Genomic DNA, 20,370 nt, shown 5'->3' with positions numbered 1-20,370 from the left:
TCCACAAATGAACCGTGACAGGCTCACCTGTGAAGTGAAATGTATGGTTTTCGGGGTTTTTAACGTGAACTCTGTCTTTTCCCGTGTTGTAGCTGTGCATCTTATTTTGAAAGAAATATTTACGCGTTACCATAGCGACCAGAGAGCATTATGGGGCAGAGAGGAGGATGTTACTCTCTGTCGTTGGTGCATTTCAGGAGGACGCTGCTAACAACGTTGCACAATTACACAGTGAATTTGTGTTTATTATTATATTTACAAAATACCAGTTTCTGTCTCGGCCGTATGGTTTTATTTTGCTGTATTTATCTGCGACAGCTTAAAGGCCGCTCCGTTAAACTGGTCCGAGGCGCAAACAAGGCTGCGGAGCGCTGCACTAAATGTTACTAAATTATATTATAAAGTCCCACATTTCACCTCAAACGAATTCTTTATACAGAAACAGCATTCATATTTAAAGCTTTAAATCACCATTGATCCTCATGATACTGATTTAATTTGTTCAAATACTGACTTAGTTTGGTGAGCAGTGTGTATTTTACAGTGATGTCCTCAGGCTAAAATATCAGCATAATCTGTCTCCATTTAGGTCTATTTTTAGGAGGTATAATACCATGTTTATGCCTCAGCAATACCATTACACAAAGCTCTGATTAAAAAGTGTGTGGAGCACCAGTTTAGGTCCAGGTGTGACTCTGAGCGGAGGTCTCCCCCTCCCCTTTCTCCCTGCTTTCTTGAGTCACTAAAACTATTTAACAAAGGTGACAAAAATCTCCCCCAAATCAAAGCATCTTCTGCCATTTATAGTACACAGTTTAATATGAACGATCAAACGGTTCTTTGCCTGACTGCATGTAATGTGTTGACATTTAGACAATATGTTGGTGTTCATGTTCACGGCAATTTAGCAGGATAAGTTACACTAAACATCAGGTCGAGACTCCAGAACAACGCCACCCTCATTAAAAATGTTGGTCTGAAGTCAAAAGTGCTAAAGAGTGCTGGTATAGGACTCTGAACAAAGAAAGACAATGCAGTCCGTCTACTAAATAACATAAATATAATCTTTATTTCTGTATACATATGTTTAGAAGGCCAGAATAAAAGTTTAACAGCCTTGTATGAGAAACACTTTTGTTTAAATTTAGGTCATCAATGTAACACAAAGACTAACATTAGCTGTCATTCACAGATACAACTTTTCACTAACAGTCCAGTTTGCTTCTGCTTTTGTGTGACTATGAGAAATGTCCTGCAGACTGTCGGCTGTGTGTTAGACGTAAGTGTTGATCAGCTAATAGAATATAGGGCTAAACTGCTACTAAACTATACATTTGTCATACATATGTACACACACGCATGCACACATCGTCCACTTTTACTATGATCACTTTTTACCACTCCTACCCCTACAAAAACAAACAAGGTGATCATTCAAGTACCTTTAGAAAAGGTGTGATGTCTTATAGGCATAACACTGGTCACGATCAGCACTCTGAACCTGCTTTCATTGTTCTCATGTTATGTGCCAAAGGTGGTAGTTCTTGAAATATAAATGAGCCTCCAGAGTGGAAACACTGGTTAATCACTGGGACTGAAACAAACAAAAAAACAACATTGGTGACAAACTAAAACTATCTAAACCACTCATGGAAGACCTTGTAGCAGTGCTGTGGTAGCTGTCGTTACTTCACAACAGTTGGTTCCCCTTTTTGTGTGGCATTTTCTTCAGGTGTTCTCTAACAGTACAAAGACACCTGAGTCTGTTTTCAGGTACCCTGTGTGATTGGTGTACCTGTGCCTGTTACCCAATGGGTGGGAGGACAGGGCCACATGACCCTGGTTGATTAAGCAATTAAGGAGCCAGGTAGACACTGTGACACTGGGAAAGTAGATGGACCATGGCACAAACCACAGGACCAGCTTCAGAGCTCTGGGCTTTCCTACTGTGACAAATCAAAATGTTTGCCTTGAACAGGGTCCATATTACATTTGTAATGTGTGCATGACTATGTAGAGAAAAGCGGGCCTGTAGAAGCAGCAGTGAAGACAGGGCCAGTGTAGAGTCCTGGTCCATCCACAGGAACCTTTGGATAGAAGAAAATAAAAAATTAATGCAACCTTGCATTTTTATTATTGATTATGCCACCAGGATTTAAAAAGCAATAAAAGCTATTTAAATTCTATGTGTAGTACAACTTTCAGAATGCCTTAATTACATTACAAAAACATTTACGTTAGTCTTCAAAATAAAAGGAATTTTATCATTTTAGTCTATTTTCCTACTGTATCCTATAACGTCTTTAGATTGTTGATTCTGTGCCAAAGGTTTTGGCTCCTTTAAGGACGCAAACAGAAGTGATTACGTTCACGGTTCATACTATCCATCTGTATATGTTTAAATAAAATCTTTTTGATGTGTTTTCTTTGTTGATTTAAGCACATAAAGACATTCAGAAGAAGTGCCCTTCAACTGCACACTATCACTGCTCTGTGAGGCTGAACCTGCACGGTGACATAAAGGTTCTCGATCATTTCAGGGTCACAGCACACAGACTTATGACTAACTACATAAATAAATGCTACATTTATTTATGTAGTTAGTCACAACTACATAAGCAATAGATTCTTTGAATTGTGTCAAAACTTGTTGAGTTATTACAGCAGCCAGTGTAGACTGAAGGCTCTCGCTGAGCAATCAGTTACAGCGGATCCACTCTTTTCTTTGTAGTTACACACTTGCAGGGTGACTTATATTAAAAGTGACGTGACTGTCAGAGCTGTGGGTTACCTCTCCCAGAGCTTGCAGGGCAACTGTGGCTGCCATGGCCTTGGCGTGCTTCTTATTGGGACTGGCTGTCTGGGGTTGGTAGTCCACACCATTCACTGTGACCTGGAGATAACACAACACATAACTCTGTTCACTAACAACATCCAACAAACACAGGTCCAGATTAACAAAATCCACTTTCTGGGATCGTAAACAACACGTGAATCTGATGCATTCAATTAAAACACATTTTTAGCAGTTTTTAAAAAGGTTTTTAATTACATGCACTCTCAAGGATTTAGCATGAGGGACAATAACACGAGCTAGGAAGTACACCTGTGTGGTGCTCAATCATCTTTGATCAAATAGATTGAAATAAAAAAGTATCACATATACAAAAACATGTGTTTAAGAGTTGGCAATAGGGTCACAAATGAAGTTAAATAAGGCCAAAATGCATACGAGAGGAATAAAGAGCTGGCTGTATATAACAGAATCAGGTGCTTCCCTTTGTGACATACATTTCTTGGTACATCTTTACAGTCACATTGTACCACTACAGTAACATCTTTGAAACTGACACCACACCACAACAACTGGGAAGCAGCAGAGACTCCAAACTCCCCCTGAGATGCTGGATATTACGAACACAGATCACTATTTATAATTTTCATTTTCTCAGATGCACCTGTAAGTTACCCAAAAGTAATGAGATTACTGTTACTTTCCCATAAGCACGCTGCGTTACTGCGTTACTAAACCGTGGTTTGTTTGTGAGAGCGTCTCATGACAACGACGTACGAGCGTGCGACGCCCGTGGCAGCAACAGACGTGTGCAGATCAACAATGGATAAAATAGTGCAGAGAGAGTACATGCAGCGTTCAACGCTTGGAAGTAATCACATTACTTTGAGTTTGATTCTGTAAAAATCCACTGTTCACTCTGCGTGGGAAGAAAACTTTCTACAGCGAAAAATGAAACTTCAAATGTGAGCGAGCGGCGAGTGGCGAGCGGCGAGCATGCTGCCACGGGAACGTGACGCTCACAGAGAAACCCCTGAATGCGTAAATGAGTAAACAGTAAACTAATGGGATTACTTTCTTGGAGAAGTAATCAGTAATTAGTAAGTAATTACTATTTTCAAGGCCAACACTGTTTGTCATATAAGGTGATTTACCCACCACCAGCAGTAATGTGATTACTATCGTCAGATGATTTTTGTTGCCTCTCGATTATAAAGCCCTGCAGAGCAGGAAGCTCCAGCTGCACAGAGTGACTGTGTGGGGTTTAATGACGTAGTGGAGAAGGTGCAGATTGTCGCCAGCTTCACGCAGAATGAAAATGACCCACCTTGAAAAGAAAATTCTTGCGGTGGTCAGGACCACTGTGATGGACCATAACAAAGTCTGGCTGCATTATCTTTCTCTTGTTACACAACTCAATGAGAGCAGACACCGGGTGCTTCCCTGCACACAGATAAAAGGACATCGTTAGATTTGGACAGCGCTCAGAGGAAGAGATGTTCTACAGAAGCATTGATATTTATGATGAATATTTTTTGTCCTTGTTTATGTTTGACATGCAGCTCAGACCCTTGCAGGAGCTTTTGCGGTTTACTGCAGATTTAGAAGTTACTATTCCTGAAAAAAGATCGACTGCAAAAACAGTTCAGAGAATTCTGTTTATTGTTTATGTGAGATCGCCATCTTGTGGAAAATATCAGTACTGCGGCTTGTTTGTTCTTGTTTTTGCACATTTTATATGTTGGAGTGGCAGAGCTGCGTAAGTATGTTGCACATAATCACGTATATCTGCACCTTTGTTCTGATTCACATCACTTTGCTGAGGATAAATTACACACACTGTTCTGATGCTACCGATACTTTGATCCTGTGGATGAAGGCTGAGAGCCAGACTTACAATGCAAACTGCACGTTGGAAATGAAAAGTTACTTCCTGGATTTACCAAAGACGTGCAGCAGCATGTTTGTAATTGACAGGCATGGTTGTTTATTGTTTATGTATTTGTTGGAATTTTCCTTTTAGAGGTGAATGCCTAAACATGTAAGTGCTGCTGCGTTTATGGACTTAACAGCAACTTCTTTAACATGCAAATTGGTTCGTTTCTGGACACAAATACTGTTTTATCTTCTTCTGTCAATCCTAAATGTCAGCTGATACACACGGATTTCAGATTTGGTGGAGTAATATATTCATTCTGTCAGATTTCTCCAGCTATCACACCCTCACAGATGACACTCACGCAGCAGAAACCTCTAACAGCAGGGTCTGATTCTCTGCCTCTCACTGGTCCTAAGCACCATCGTTATCATAAAGAAATGCATGTAGAACAAGTTTACTCTGTATTTGCTCCTGTGGGTCTGATTGGGTTTTTTTGATGAGCTGCAAGACTAAAGGTCAACAGTATCACCATCTTTAAGGAAACAAATTCAGGTGTATTTTACCCATTAGGTCCTTGGTTACTACCAGTCCACCAGTTTGCTTCTGTAGTTTCTCTCCTTCAGCAACTAGACCTAAAACATTAAAGTCAACATCAATAATGTGGTATTATTTATAATATCACCCATACACTTCCCTAAAGAGTGAAATGTGAGAATCGTACTATAAACTAATATTTGTGGCCAAATAACAGTAAATCCATGCAATATGACACCATAAAGATCCCACTGCCTTCACTATCACCGTCTTGCAAAGCTTGTGTGAGCATCTATTGTCGAGACTCAGCAGCAAAAAGTGCATCACTTGGTTTCTCGTACCTTTGCGGTCAACCTTAAAGTCAATAACGATGGGTTCCACGGTACCCTCGCGGTTCCTTCCGAGCCCTTCGCCTGTCTTCCACCCCATCTTTCTCATCAGGAACTCCCCGACACCCCCTGACACTGGAGCTGCCCTGAGAAACTGGTCCTAGTCAGAACACAAACAACACAGTAAAAAGTCAGAAGGGAGAAAAGAAAGAAAACAACATCTACACGAGCGCAGGGATGGACAGGATGTGTTATCACATTTTCATCGCAAACATTTTCTTCTCATGCTCCTTGTCACAGTCGCAATTGTGTGGTGTCTCTTTAAGACAGCCTAAGGTGATGTTTTGTGATGTCACAAGTATGCGCTGCTGCCCATGCTGCACATGAACGCTGACTGAGATGAACCTCGTATCTTTACCTCCCTAACTCAAAGCAACGTTACGGGTTGTGTGAACACTGCTCGCTTCATATATGATGAGACAGCAGCCGTTCAACCGGGCCGTGTAAGGTTGATGAAGAGTGTGTTTATTAACGGACGAGCACTGTGGAATTCCCAGTGTGGTCGTGAGTTTGTGACCGTCCTGCCGAGTGTTTCTGCCGCCTCCTCTCAACCACTGAATACAACCCACGTTGCAGCATGCAGTGAAGTACACGCAGGTTAAATGTAGGTAACACTTAACTCGAACTGAACGTGAACCAGCGATCGATTAGAGCAGGCAGATACGTCTTCTTCATGTTTATGCTTTGAGAACATGCGATTCGATAAGACTCCAAAGGTTTTGATCACGACAGCAGTGATGAGTGCGGCTGCTGTCTTAAAAACACACTGTTTGTATTCCAGCTGTGTCAGACAGGAAGAAGAGGCTGCACAATAACTTACACACTTCTTTGCTGCTGTTGTTGAGAAAAAAAGGGTTGAATCTTGCATCACTTTCTATTTGCACTCAAGCTTTTGGATGTATATTACAGTACGCATGTGATGACACGGCTGCACTACTGCACGTCTTTTCTTTTATATTCTCTAGAAGAGTTATAACCTCTGCTTTCTAACAGCCTCAGATGTGAGGCTCAGTGTGAAAATACTGAGTATAGTATACTAGACATGGTGCAGAGCTTCACTAGGAGATGACTACCAGGGGGTTAAAACTAAATCAAGCTTGATTTTTGCGTTGAATGCTGTGTACATTACCTTCTTCAGCCATGCTTGTGGTCCACTGGTCGAGAGCTCCTCAGAGCTGAGGACCTGGGCTCCAGTTGAACCAGTGAAAAGACCAGGAACCGTGTTGGATTGGGCCCAAGCATCTACCTATTGAAAAAGGACACTTCTATAAAATAAGAGCGTTTAAGCATGTCTGTATTTGTCTGACACAACTGTCAGTATTCCGAGATTAGCTATCCCCATTCTCTGGGCTTCACGTTTGCTACCATGGGTGGGAATGCAGATTTGATTTGGCAGGTTTTCTGACAGATCCACAGGCCTCTGGCTGCTCTTTTTGATTTTATAGAAGAAACACTGTCACATAAATCATTAAGACTAATTTCATTCACGAAGCGTCTACAAAACATCTGCTTCCAAACAGATCAACTGCAGCTGCTGCAGTCAGTATCAAAGTGGCAGCTCCACCTCACACTCATGACAGCCGCACAGATATTTATGAGGCTCAGTCACCACTTAATCAAAGCCTAATGTTTTCCCAAGTTTACGCTTTTGTGAAATTGTATAATACGCATAAAATACTATAACACTCAGAATTAGCTGTGAACTCACCAGCTACAACATTATACAAGTATTAATATGTGAGTAACGTCTCAGCAGTGGTACACCAGGGACAGATCACCTACTACCAGTGTGTGAATGTGTGTGTGACTGAATGTAGTGTAACGCACTTTGGGGTCCTTATGCACTGAGTAAAGCACTGTGCAAATACAGGCCATTTACCATTTTTACCATCTACTAATCAGAAGGCTGGTGGTTCGACCCCCATCTGCTCCGGTCTGCATGTCATCCTTGGGCGACATACTGACGCCAAGTTGCTCGAATGTGTGTGACTGTTGGGTAGAAAGCACTTAGAGCGCATGGAACAAAGTGCTTGTGCAAATGTGTTTGAATGGGTGAAGGAGGCAAGTTGTGTAAGCAGCAAAGCACTCTATAAGAACCATTTACACTGAACATGAAATGCTTTTGTATCTTTTGTCCATTTTCCTGTTTTACAAAATGCTGACCTGACAAAATGAGAAAAGCCATGTTTTGTTTTTATTGAAAAAAGATGATATTAGGAGCTGAAACCCAGAACAACATATACATGCTGCACCTAAAACTGAGGCTGCCAGAGTGGTGATACAGTGTGATTATGCTGCTATTATAGCATCTTCATAGTTTCACACTTGCTAATAATATAAAGTTTTTATGGTGAGCACGTTAGCTGCTTTAAACGTTTATTCTTTTGAGACTTATTACCTGCTCTTGTGCTCGGGTGAGCATGCGGATGGCACTGATGTCATAGGGGTTCTCAGCCAATCGCCTCTGAGCTTTGATTCGTTCAGTTACAGCCTGGGTGATGTCTACTTGCTGGAGAGACAGAAAAACAGAGAGAGTCAGACACAGGTTTGAGGGTTAAGAAGGAGAGAAGACCCAAACTAGAGTTGTTTTAAACTCTTACAGTCTGAATAAGTCCGTGATACAAAAATATCTTAAACCATTCAATTGTTTTGCAGCTAGTTTATCCGTTTACCTGTAATTTGGAGAAAAAAGCAAACTGAATAAAAAAACGGAGCTTCCTCCAAAACCCTAAATACAAGCATACTGGGTTCATTGGTAACTCTTAACTGGTCAAAGGTTTGGCAGCTGTGTGGCTGAGACTTTGTGTTAGCCCACTGCTGGCTGGTTCACACTCCAGGGCCCCACTTATCTAGAAATCTCTGCTCACCTGTTTGTTCATAAACACTTCACTTTACTGATGATTACCTCGTTAAAGACTAAAGCGTTGGGAAGTGTTTTCAAGAAACTGTTTAAATTCCATTTTCTCATTTTATATGTCAATAACAACATTACAAATTCAGCCACTTTATGTGCAGAATTGTGGTTTCCAAATCAATCCATGCCTGCCACCAAATCTAGTGCTTATAAATCAGAAGGTGTGGAAACACAGCAGTTCAACAATTCAGAGAAGATAAAATCTCGAACCACATAAAAAAATTGCACCCTATGTTTCAATTACATACTTCATTTAACTTTTGTAAAGCATTTAAACAATGTTTCCCACAGACAGGCAGTGTAAAAATAAGAGCTCTCCCACACAGCAAGACAAAATATCCCCAGAGATCCTTCCAGGAAAATTCATGTCAGCTCTGCCTTCACCACACAAAATCTGTTTCAACGCTGATATTGTCAAAGTTGAACATTAATTAGCATCTCATTAAGCCGCATTTTAAAAACAGCGACCTTTCCAGTCCAATAAAAGTAATGTCTCTGTGCCTTCCCTCAGAGCACGTCTTTGGTGGGACGGGAGTAATCTTGTCCCATCACTGTAGACAAACACTGTCAAATCACGGTCCAGGCAAATGGCAACAACATACTGTTTGGATCGTTTTGCATTTTATGTTAAACGAAACCTTCTTTGGGGAAACACATGAGGAAGGACGCATGAAGGAAAATGCAACAAAGAACAGAAGCAAACTGAGGGTTTAAATATGGGAAGAGTGAAGAAAGACAGAAACAAACAGCGAGAAAGACACCAGACCTTAGGGCTGCTCGATTATGGCAAAAATGATAATCACGATTATTTTCACTGAAATTGAGATCTCGATTATTTGACGATATTTATTTAACCCTTACGACCTACTATAGAACCAAGTCCGCCAGAGCTTATATATATATATTTTTTTTTACATGCTGTAGTGCCATTTGTGGGAGCATTTCAAGTTGCTATACATCAATACAACTGTTATAGCCCAAATTGTAATAATATGTATGCATTAAGTCCATAGTAATTACATTAATTGCAAAAAAGTGCAATAAACTACAAAAAAATTGAAAATCGTTTTTGGTTTTTTTTACATATATTTCTACTTGGAGAAATTTAAGAGGTTTATCCCTCAAAACTTGAAATACAAAAAAAGTTGCAAAAAATAGTTTCTCACCACAGGAAATTTATTTTGAGTGTCTTTATAGTTTTATTTTGGAGATACACCAATTTTTATATACTGCAGGAAAAACGAAAAAACAATCCTATGATGCAAATTTGCAAAGAAAACAGCAGGTGCATCAAAATAAACTATTTCCAGCAGTGCAATCTGAGTTCTAAGCATCACAGAAACTATTCAGAAAAGTATAGAGTCAAACATGACTTATAAAAACACCAGTATAGGCAATTAAGGCCTACAAGTAAAAAACTACATTTCCGCGAAAATGACGTCACTTCCGGTTTCGGGCAGGAAATGGCGCACATACGATAGTTCGCGACTTCCAGTGTTGCCAACTTTGTCGCTATATTTAGCAAGTTTTCAGACCCGCTAAAAATAAAGACGTGAAAGCCCTTATTGCTTTTACTCTCAACAAGCAGCGGGTGCTGTAACGCAGTCAGTTCTTCTTTTACTCTTATGCTGTTTTGTGGATCACAAGGTTTAAAACTACTTATAAACACACACACAAAGTAACTCCACCAGAGTGCCTATTTCGGGTCACTTTTGCCGGTCCAAGCCCGGGTAAAGCAGCAGGGTTGGAATTGTGACATTAAAAAAGCAATAATTGCTAAAAGAAATTTAATTTGTAGTTCTAAATAAATTCTAAATGCATTTCGGACGTTTTTTACTCACTTTATGTCTCTTCCACGATGTTATTTCTCTCTCCAGCAACATAGGTTACAATTAGATTAGCATGACCAATTATGCAAATTTGGCGATGACGTCATTTAGCGACTTCTAGCGACTTTTAGGACAGCCAATAGCGATTTTCCTTACTGAGGAGTTGGCAACACTGCTGACTCTGTTTCACTGTGGGAAGTGTTACGAACAGCTGATCGGATCGGCAAAGCTTGTTTCTGGAATATTATGTTTTTGTTCCTGCAAGCGCTTTTTATGCAATTTTTGCAAAGCTTTATGTGGAAGGAAACCGTGACCGAGGACAAGCTGATGGCATCAGATGTAAGTACAACTCCTCCGGTTTCATATGCAAAACAAATTATTGCGCTAGCTTACACGGTTCAGGTTCTACAGGGATTTAAAAATTGTTACACAAAACAGAGCGTGCTGCTCTGACCGGCTCTAAAGGGTTAACAATGACTTTAAAAAATAATATAAAATAGTGTGCAACACCACTGAAGTTTTTTTTTTTACCTCTCTTTTCAACCAACGGCAGTCACTCTCCTCTCCAAATAACTTCTGCTTAGCTTTCCGAGCTTCCCTCGGGTCCTCTTAATCAGCGGTCTCCAACCTTTTTTGCGCCACGGACCGGTTTATGCCCGACAATATTTTCACGGACCGGCCTTTAAGGTGTCGCGGATAAATGAGGGAGGGGCCAATAATCGGCTCAGTCATTTTTAATGATCGTTGAAAGCCCAGATCGTAATCGTGATTAAAATTCGATTAATTGAGCAGCCCTACCAGAAGGCACAGGGAATAAAGGGAAGGCATAGTAGGAACAACAAGAGAATATAAACAAACTAGATAATTCAACTAAGGAGAACTAAGAATACAAACACTCCAAAAAACTCAGCCTAAGAATTTTATCTCCAACTTCCTTTCAGATAAGTGGTAAATCCACCTCTTGGAAGAAGAGACCTGGTTGAGCTTGCTAGCATTAGTACAGGATATCCAGTGGATTTTGTCCAACTAAACACTGTAATGCCTGGCATAGTGGAATCACACAATCACATTTACTCCATGCACTGTTCACCAGCATCGCCCAAATCATCTTTAAAAAGGTGAGAGGTGTTCACTTCTGTTGTATCTCATTTCTCACCTGCAGTTGTGGGTCAGGAAAAACTTTGTCACTGTTTGTCACAAACGCTGGCTGTTCAATAACTTCCTGCAAAACCGCTGCCGTTTCCCCTGATGATGATGAGGAGGAGGAGGGTGCTGCTGACAGAACATTTGTTTGGGCCTTTGTTGTAACAGCAGCCTTCTCGGTTGTTTTGTCAACTGGCACCCATTCTCCATAAGCACCCAGTCCCTCTCCTTCCTGTAACACATTACATTAGATAAGTAACTATGGGTTTATATTAAAAGACATTTTCTTTGATAATTACCTGCAATTAATCCGTTTAAAGGGAGACATTTATTCTGTGGAATACAAAGTGCAGCTCAAAGAATAAACTGAAGCTAGAATTGTTTCAATGCTTACTGTTCATATAGATCAGATTCAGATCATTTTATTGATTCTGACAATTCATTTGCAGCTTAGCCACAACCTGCTCATGCAATCACAGGCAAAAATAGAAATGTGTCCACCAACGATCATACAAAGAAGTCAATCTAAGTGTGTCAGAGTTAAGTGATCTAATAGCCAAGGGAATAAAAGATTTGAAGTATCTGTTTGTGTTTCACTGGGAACGAGGTAATGGTGACCTGAGAGGAACTTCCTGAACTCAAATGACGAACATGGTCAGGACAGCTGATTCTTTGGGGGGTATTGAGAGGTGCCCTGCTCCTGTGGATCAATCAGGATGCAAACTGACATATCTAATGCACCACCAGCTACAGGCTGAGACGTCTGCCACCGTGCACCTTTCTTCTCATACAGCATTACCCCATTTTTCTTTTTGTGGTTTTTAAATTTGTAAATGTCTGCATGTGATCGTCCCGAGATGAAGAAACAAACAGAATATTGTTGAGATATTGATGGTGTGAAAAGTGCCTCGACCATGGCCCCAGAAAAAATATTAAATATCCATTAAACTCGAAAGCCCAAAAAGTCTCCTGAGATGGAAACCAATTCCTAATAAGACAAATGGCACAAAAATGTAGGAAATGTAAAAGTTAAATGTTCTCTCGACATCCTGCAAAGTTCCCACCACGACCACAAAGTAAGATCCACAAAGATGTTCATTCATTCAACAACAAAAAGAACAAAATTAAGGAAGAACACCGTCGTAGTCATGGTTACTGCTCCCACAAACTATCCTGCAACACAATTCTTGGGACAGATAAAAATTTGTATTCTTAACTTTTCAACAAAAATGCACAACACATGTTTGGGAGAAAAAAAGATTTTGCACACCAACAACAAAACCTCATATTTACCATAAAGCATGTTGGGGGGGTTCGTGCTTTTATCTCAGCCCCTCAAACCCTTGAAAACTTTGTAAAGAAATCATAAATAAATAAAATTTAAGAAGAAAATTCAAGGCTAGAGTCCGTTACTATGTTGTTTATGCAACAAGACGATGACTTGAAAGCAGCAAAATATTATGGTTTTGAAATGGCCACGCCCCCTGCTGACCTAAAGAAAGGAAGATGCTAACTCAGACATCCCGGTTAAGTGGAACAGAAACGTAGCACTGAGATGCACACTGGAAGTGATTCTATTCAGTCTAATAAAAACGAGTTTCATACCTTCTTACGATGCTGTGTTCCTGAAGACACTGGAAACTCCTTGGCCATGCCTGCATCACTACGGACTGCTGGACGAACTGTTGAGTTCTGATTGGACAAAAATTGGAAATGGTTACTTCTTTTTTCGAAAAAGTTACTTATTACACAACTGCGACTATATCCACCAGAAAAACCCTATGAAGGACCAGGTGACCCCATCATTACATGCCTCTCTGCAGCTTCTCTCCTCCTGTCCCTGCCCACAGAGAATGTGCCAGGCCATCAAAAATAAACCCAAAATGAGCCAAGCAAAAGTCAAACATAAAGACTCACAAAGCTATGACTTTTCAGCTGGTGGAATACATTTGAGGTACTGCTACCTTTTGCAGCAATAGTTTTGCTGCATGTTTTGCAAATTACCGGATGTTTGACATCCTCTTTGTGAAATCCAAACGGCAGCGAGTCTCATTCCCTCGCTCTTCTGAAACTCCCACTTTCACCATATTATTCCCTATCTGGGAATTTGAACTGAGTTATATAATTGACATCAGCTCAAGAACAGAAAAACCACTCAAAACATCTGCCCAGTTTTGGGATAGCATTCTTCAGAAAGTTGAAACTAAGATAATCAGTTCACAGTTCACACCAGAACCACAGGAAGAAAACAGTGTGACAAAGAAACCTGCATGTGATGACAGGGTCATGTGTATAGGGACATACTGTCAGCTCAGATTCAGTTAAATGAATCGCACAGACAGATGATAACCTTCAGCATACTCCGCAATGAGCCAATCATGCGAACTTGGCCTGATGAGAAAATGGATTTTAATGCCTGTAAAGAATTCCTAAAATATCCAAGATAAATAAACCTCTGAAATGAAAGGATTGTGTAACAAAATGATTGTAAATCCTAAAAGTTTCACGTAACATTTCAGCTGTATCACTTATATTTAAGTTAAGTCTGCATCTAATTGGTATTTCAGCTCCTGCATTTCAGATGTGTTGTGTTGTGGGTGTACAAAGACTAAGCTATGAAAACTGCGTGTTTGTCCAAATATTTCTGGGTCTAACTGCATTTAAAACAGACACGATGCAGCGCACGTGTGCATATTACATTAACACTGAAGGTGATTGCTTTTGGTTCTCGTAGAGCTGCTCCTCCAAAAGGTTTCTCATCATCCTCTTCATCTGAAACATGAGGCACTGCCACTGGCAGCTCTTCTGTACTGTCTGCAATCATCTTGCATTTCTGCAAACACACACACACATATAAAGAGTAAGCTATGTAACTACGACGCATCGCTCTTGTTTTTCCACATTGCAGGCTGCAGATCTCCATGGCTGTTACAGAACACTGCAGAACTGTACTTTAGAACTGCTATGATCTGAGTAGGATCCTGTATGTAAGCAGACAGAGACCTTTCCACCTATAAAGGTAGAGCGGCAGAGCTTTAACAAAACGTAATGCACTTGTCCTTTAATGTAAGGCTCACTCTATGACATTAACCAAATCTGGAAAAGAAAATCCCACTTTCCCTCTTTGAATCAGCTCATATTTTATACAACAACTGTTGGATGTATGTAAATCCATGCTCTAAATCCAAAATCATTTTTAAGTATCAGGCTCATCGTTGCTATGTGAGCATGCACAAGGGCCTGGATCACAGAGGATCATGGAGTGCTTCAGTGTTTTAACTCATTGCCTGTTCAGCTTGTGACCGTTTTCTTTTGGCATACGATGGCCTGTCCTTTGCACTAACTTTAGTTGTTTTGATACATAGAAAACATGAAACTTACGTCAGTAAATTCTTTAATGCTAATGCTGTTCGCTTGCTTTGCTACTTTCCTTTTCACCTCCTCCAAATTAGCGATGTTGGGTTGGGCAGGGGCAACGGGTGGCTTCTGCATAATGGAAGGCAGTGGAACCAGTGACGACAAAGTGCCAATGTTAGTCAAGGCTGCTGTCACAGTGGCTACAAGTGAGAGGAGACACGGCAAAACACACAAATCGGTGAATAAGAAGCACAACAGCTGACTCAAATAATATTCGAACATTTCAGCTTCAGTCGTGTAATTCTGCTTATAGTACTTATTTTATTGACTCAACACACTCGACACTTCACTTGACCTTCATGGTTATTTTGCTCCAGAAAACTTACTCATCAGCAGTAGAACTACTCACACACAAGAAAAGACATCAGGGATTAAGGTTAGGTGATATTTGAAAAGTTTCCAACCGACAATCGTCAGTCCAATAAATGACAACAGGTGATATATTCACGCAGGTGACTTTTCGATGGGCGGAGCAACGTAATCATGCACGTTTAGAATTTATAAGATTTGTTTGAATATTTTACCTTCTTTTCTTGTTTCAGTATTAATATTGCTACTTTTTGGATTATTCATTCATTTATTTATTTATCTGAGATGAGCCAAAGCACACAAAAACCTCAACATTACATCAGATTTTTTTTTAATGTTCGCAGGAAGAGACATTTGGATTTTTAACTTACTTATTGTTTAATTTTGTATTTGTTGTTTGGTCGAGTGTGTGATAAGATAAACACAGTTATAGTGCTAAAAACAGCGCTATTATGTTTTCCGTTGACTGCTTCTCTTAGTTTCAACCAACATTATTAGCAAACCAACTCATGGGCAAACAAATAAATAAATCGCTCTTGTAAAAAACGACTGGTGAAAGGCTCAGCCTATAGTCAATATATCCGTCCAATTGCCCAACTTTATTGGAGATGCAGTTTACTGTTGAAGAAAGAAGTCAACTGGATGTCTGTATTTGTACATTTTGATAAATTACAACTTCATTCCAAACAGACAGATTCAAACTAAGTTAAACAGTCCCCTCAAGGAAATGACCAAATCTGTATCGATGGAGCAGCGGTAACTAGGGATGGGTAACGGTATCCAGTGTTCTGACATAAACGGTAGTAACCAGACCGAAAAGCAGCGCACATTTCGGTGCTTTTTTTCTGTGCTTTTTTTTTTCTTGACATGTCACACACTTTGGATTTTAGCCAATCATTTTACCTTTCCAAGGATAGTAGGCGGGCCCAGGTACGTACGTTCTTTTAGAGCAGATGGATGATGATGCAGCAGCAGCCGTTCTTCTCTGCGTGAGTAGCTTCATGTTGTTCGTGTGTAATTTACGCTGAGTAGGCTAACCACGTTATTACATTAATGCATGTAAGGTGAACTAGCAAACACCGTCGTAGTTACATGTCTACCTGTCTTCTTGTTTGATAGAGAGATAGCATATATGTCCTATAGCTGCAGAAAAGGCTAACATTGTTATCTTTTTACAAAAAAACAGCTAAACATGAGAGGTTTTAGGACAAAGTTTGTGTTCTCCATTCTCTAAGCACCGGTTCGAGCACCGTTTAAGCACCGGCACCGTTTCAAAAGTACCGGTTTGGCACCGGTATAGGATAAAACCTAAACGATACCCATCCCTAGTGATAACAGGAGGAAAAAATCATGCAGGAAAGAGGAAAGTCAAATTCCTACCAGCAGTCATACTGGCCATTGCAGCATTCATAGCCATTGTTGGCAGAGCCAGGGGAAGCACTGAGGATCTCAGGCTAGCAGGGATAGGCATACCAGCTTTGGCACACATGGCAGCAGCATTGGCCTTAGCAATTTCCAACAACTGCTCCTTATCTGAGAAACAAAAAAATAAATCTTACATTTTTTAGACATAATACATAATATGAAGTTTCTAACAGCTATATACAGTTTTATTTTCCTTTTTTTAAAATAGAAATCTGAGCATATGATTTTAGCGGTAAAGAAGATAAGAAAATTGTAATCTCAAGTAAATCATCACAACAAAATGAATTAATGGGAATTAGTGTGATGATCACATAGTCAGAAGCAACATATAACCATCATCTTTCAGAGGTAATGGACTCAGACTCAAAGTGCTTTATACTACTTGCCTAATTCATCATTCAGACAAGCACTTTTTCTATTCACACTAACTTGGAGTTCACAGCCACCCCATAACATACAGGATCCCACATATATTTACTGGTACTGACTCATGATAGAGTACAACATTGAATCCCCTGTTGTTCTCACAGTATTTAAACTTGAGCTTTATCATGGGGGGGGGGAAGCATCAAGTTGACAAGGAAAGGTGAGCAACTAAAAAATGAAGTAAACAAGAGGTTTACTTCATTTTTTAGAGGTTTTTTCTAGTAAAAACTGGCACCTAGTAAAAATCAGGCGCTAACTTATTTACAGTTACTTTATGACAGCAGCCTCCTCTTTGTTATATACAATAGCACCAAAATACAAGTAACAAAAAGGAAAAATGGCACGTATTACATTCACACGAGTGACTTCATAATATCTGACCCAGTTCACTGATACGGTGAGGGCTGTTGCTCAAGCTGCCGTGTTTCCGTGAGGGCGACCTGTTTTTGCGTAGGATTAGCACAGGGGAATGGCTCGGCTCACGCTTCCAACGGTCTCTCTGGCTGTATGCAACCCTCCGCCGACTTTGTGACACTGACCGCGAGCGTGACCGCCGTGGCCTGCGGCCCCTTGACCTACAAAGCAACATGCAGTCTCATTTATCTTTCAAAAAACCAACTGCTAAACAACATCTGTATACAAATATTCATAGGTGAAACTTTACAATGTAATAAAAGCACTCACAAACTTTCAAGAACCACTGTGTACAGCTACAACTGTGATAAATATTTTGGGCACCCTCCTCTATGATTCTGTTCCATGGACTGAAAAACTAGATGTGATGAAGACAATGTGGTGATTGCAAAATGGCCAGGAAGCACTAGTTTCATCAGAACACTCTTGCCAACACATAATCAGGCAAACTGCATTTGCAACTGTGGGGAAGCAAGTTGCCACCTCTAAATGAGGCCGTGGTCCTGTGGAACAGGATGACTTTGACGCCATCGTGCACGCACGGGCGTCTGCTTTGCATGCACTGCTACAGTTTCAGGGTCCTGCAGGTACCTCCCTGCACTCAGAGAGAAATCCTGCTCACGTGAATAAACTTACTTTTGACTGTCGGGAGGTAGAGCCCAAAGGAGGATGGGCTCCTGATGTGATTGGCCACTTTGATGGACACTTCAGATTACTGTGTTAAACTGAGTTACACTGTGCCAGCGACAAATGCTGTTCTAAAGCGCATTTGTTTACAATTTGAAAGATAAAGTTTAGTGAATTAAGTATCAACAGCTATTGTTTACTGAGTGGAAATACACACAAGTGTCACTGGATTACTTTAATGCTGAAGAAATATTTGAAACCATTAATCTGTGGTACAGAATAACACAGCTTCTATGATTTAGAAAGAAATCATCATAATGAGGACGCATCATTCCTCAAGTCAACTGAGTAAACTTAATTTTATAAAATGTGAACAAGTATAACATGTTTTATGTTTTTGCCAGTGGGTGGCTTCACTCAGTGAAATAGCTTTACACATCTGGCTCAGGCTCCACTCACTGTGGGCTCAGAGCTCCACTCACTGTGGGCTCAGAGCTCCACTCACTGTGGGCTCAGGCTCCACTCACTGTGGGCTCAGGCTCCACTCACTGTGGGCTCAGGCTCCACTCACTGTGGGCTCAGGCTCTACTCACTGTGGGCTCAGAGCTCCACTCACTGTGGGCTCAGAGCTCCACTCACTGTGGGCTCAGGCTCCACTCACTGTGGGCTCAGGCTCCACTCACTGTGGGCTCAGGCTCCACTGTAACAGGTTCTCTGAAAAGACAGTCTGTGGGCTGGACAGGAGAGCAGGACGTGACGAGTTGTCCAAGGTAAGCAGCTAATTTGTCTGACAAGCAGTTCAGGTTGTTCCCAAAAGTTGATTCTGTTGATCTGGATGTTTTGAGTGGGAGAAACATTTCGTCACTCATTCAAGTGACTTCTTCAGTCTCAGCTGACTGCAGGTTTCCCAGCCTTAAGATACACGTACTGTTTATGTACGACTGAAACTAGCACCAATGGTGAGCAGTGGGATATGGGGTCAGTTCTTGAACTCAAACTCGTGCACTCAATGCTAGTTTTTTAAACGTGTTAAAGATGCCTGGAAAAGGAAGAGTCCAAAGAAACGATTAAAAGCCTAAAATTACTATGACAGTCATTTCTACTGTGATGGGTCTGTATAAACTTTATATAGGGCTTTTTTGTTCACTCAAACCACCACACACACATTCATGCAGCACTATTTTATGCCTTATCTACACACAAATGCACACACTCAATTTCACAAATGTATTTTTGTGTCTATTTTAGCACTAAAAGCTTTGTCCTCTTTCACTGAGTGAAATTAATGCTTTACTTTACCAAACAACAGGATTTTTTCAATGTTTAAATTCTTTGTGCAAGAGCAGTGATAAATTATAAGCAATGGATGAATACTACTGCTAACAATTAAACACAATCTAGCAGTATGCAGACTGGAGGCAGACTCCCGTGTACTAATGAGAGGTGAATGAATAAAGGGAGGGAGGGTCCATGGGGCTATTTGGTGTATGGATGTCATGTATAGAACAGAACCATAAGGCGTGTGTGAGGTGTGATCATGCTTCTCAAATGCAGATAAATTATCTCCAGGTAAGTAAGCCAGCGCAAACACACTCCACCCCCTGACCTACCTTGAGCGTGATCTCTTCCTAAGTGAAGGGCTCGTGGATCTAGATTCTCTCTTGTAGCCTCTACGTGGTGACTTGGATTTTTTCTGCTTCTTTGATGACTTCTCCTCTTTTTTCTTCTGTGGTGACTTTTTTCTTTTCTTTCCAGCAGATTTCACATTTGCAGGAAAGGACGTTTCTGATGCCTTGCACTGAAGCAAGCCAGGCTCAGTGCTCAGGTGATGTTTAGCAGATATGGACTGGCTTGGCACGGACGTGGATGCACTAGAAGCTGAAGTTTTTAGAAAATCACATGACAAAGACCACAGCTTGAAAAAACCCAAATACATCTAAATTAAAAGCCACACCTATTAATAACACAAAGCACTGATTGGACATTACAAAGTATTTATTTTAGTTTTATTCTAGTATTTTAGAATAAAACTGTGTATGTGTCTGTAAGACTAGAGAGGAAATGACATTTTTCAAGTTATCTCTATTATCACCAGATTTATAGTGTGTATGTGTGGCAAGTTGAGGCTGATGGCTCAGCTGCAGGGGAGGAGTGAAGCAGCAGGTTCAAGGTGTGGTATCAGGGGAGGCTGGTCTTCGCAGTTGGCGAGCATCATCTAATCATGCCTTCCCTATTTCAGTAGCGCCTGGGGCGAGAGAGGGGGGATATCT

General features: G+C 40.7%; 1 protein-coding gene across 1 annotated transcript in view; it reads right to left on the bottom strand.

Annotated features, from left to right (window-relative positions):
* Positions 1-1,043: 1,043 nt before the first annotated feature.
* The window catches only part of sonb (SON DNA and RNA binding protein b), a 29,529-nt gene continuing 10,202 nt past the window's right edge, over positions 1,044-20,370 (bottom strand). The window contains exons 7-20 of the mRNA XM_085397872.1: positions 19,711-19,978; positions 17,441-17,634; positions 16,589-16,741; positions 14,864-15,039; positions 14,181-14,315; positions 13,088-13,174; positions 11,496-11,714; positions 7,995-8,105; positions 6,726-6,842; positions 5,549-5,696; positions 5,237-5,305; positions 4,122-4,237; positions 2,792-2,893; positions 1,044-2,087 (exon numbers count right to left, since the gene is read on the bottom strand). Of these exons, the coding sequence (XP_085253998.1) occupies positions 2,010-2,087; positions 2,792-2,893; positions 4,122-4,237; positions 5,237-5,305; positions 5,549-5,696; positions 6,726-6,842; positions 7,995-8,105; positions 11,496-11,714; positions 13,088-13,174; positions 14,181-14,315; positions 14,864-15,039; positions 16,589-16,741; positions 17,441-17,634; positions 19,711-19,978 (1,973 nt within the window). The 3' untranslated portion in view covers positions 1,044-2,009. The remainder of the gene's footprint in view (positions 2,088-2,791; positions 2,894-4,121; positions 4,238-5,236; positions 5,306-5,548; positions 5,697-6,725; positions 6,843-7,994; positions 8,106-11,495; positions 11,715-13,087; positions 13,175-14,180; positions 14,316-14,863; positions 15,040-16,588; positions 16,742-17,440; positions 17,635-19,710; positions 19,979-20,370) is intronic.

The sequence above is a fragment of the Rhamphochromis longiceps genome, linkage group LG23 (assembly GCF_057381845.1).
Source record: "Rhamphochromis longiceps isolate RC_006_pf linkage group LG23, R_longiceps_female_GT1.1, whole genome shotgun sequence".
NCBI classification, from domain to species: Eukaryota; Metazoa; Chordata; class Actinopteri; order Cichliformes; family Cichlidae; genus Rhamphochromis; species Rhamphochromis longiceps.
This window is presented reverse-complemented; position numbering and strand designations above follow the sequence as displayed.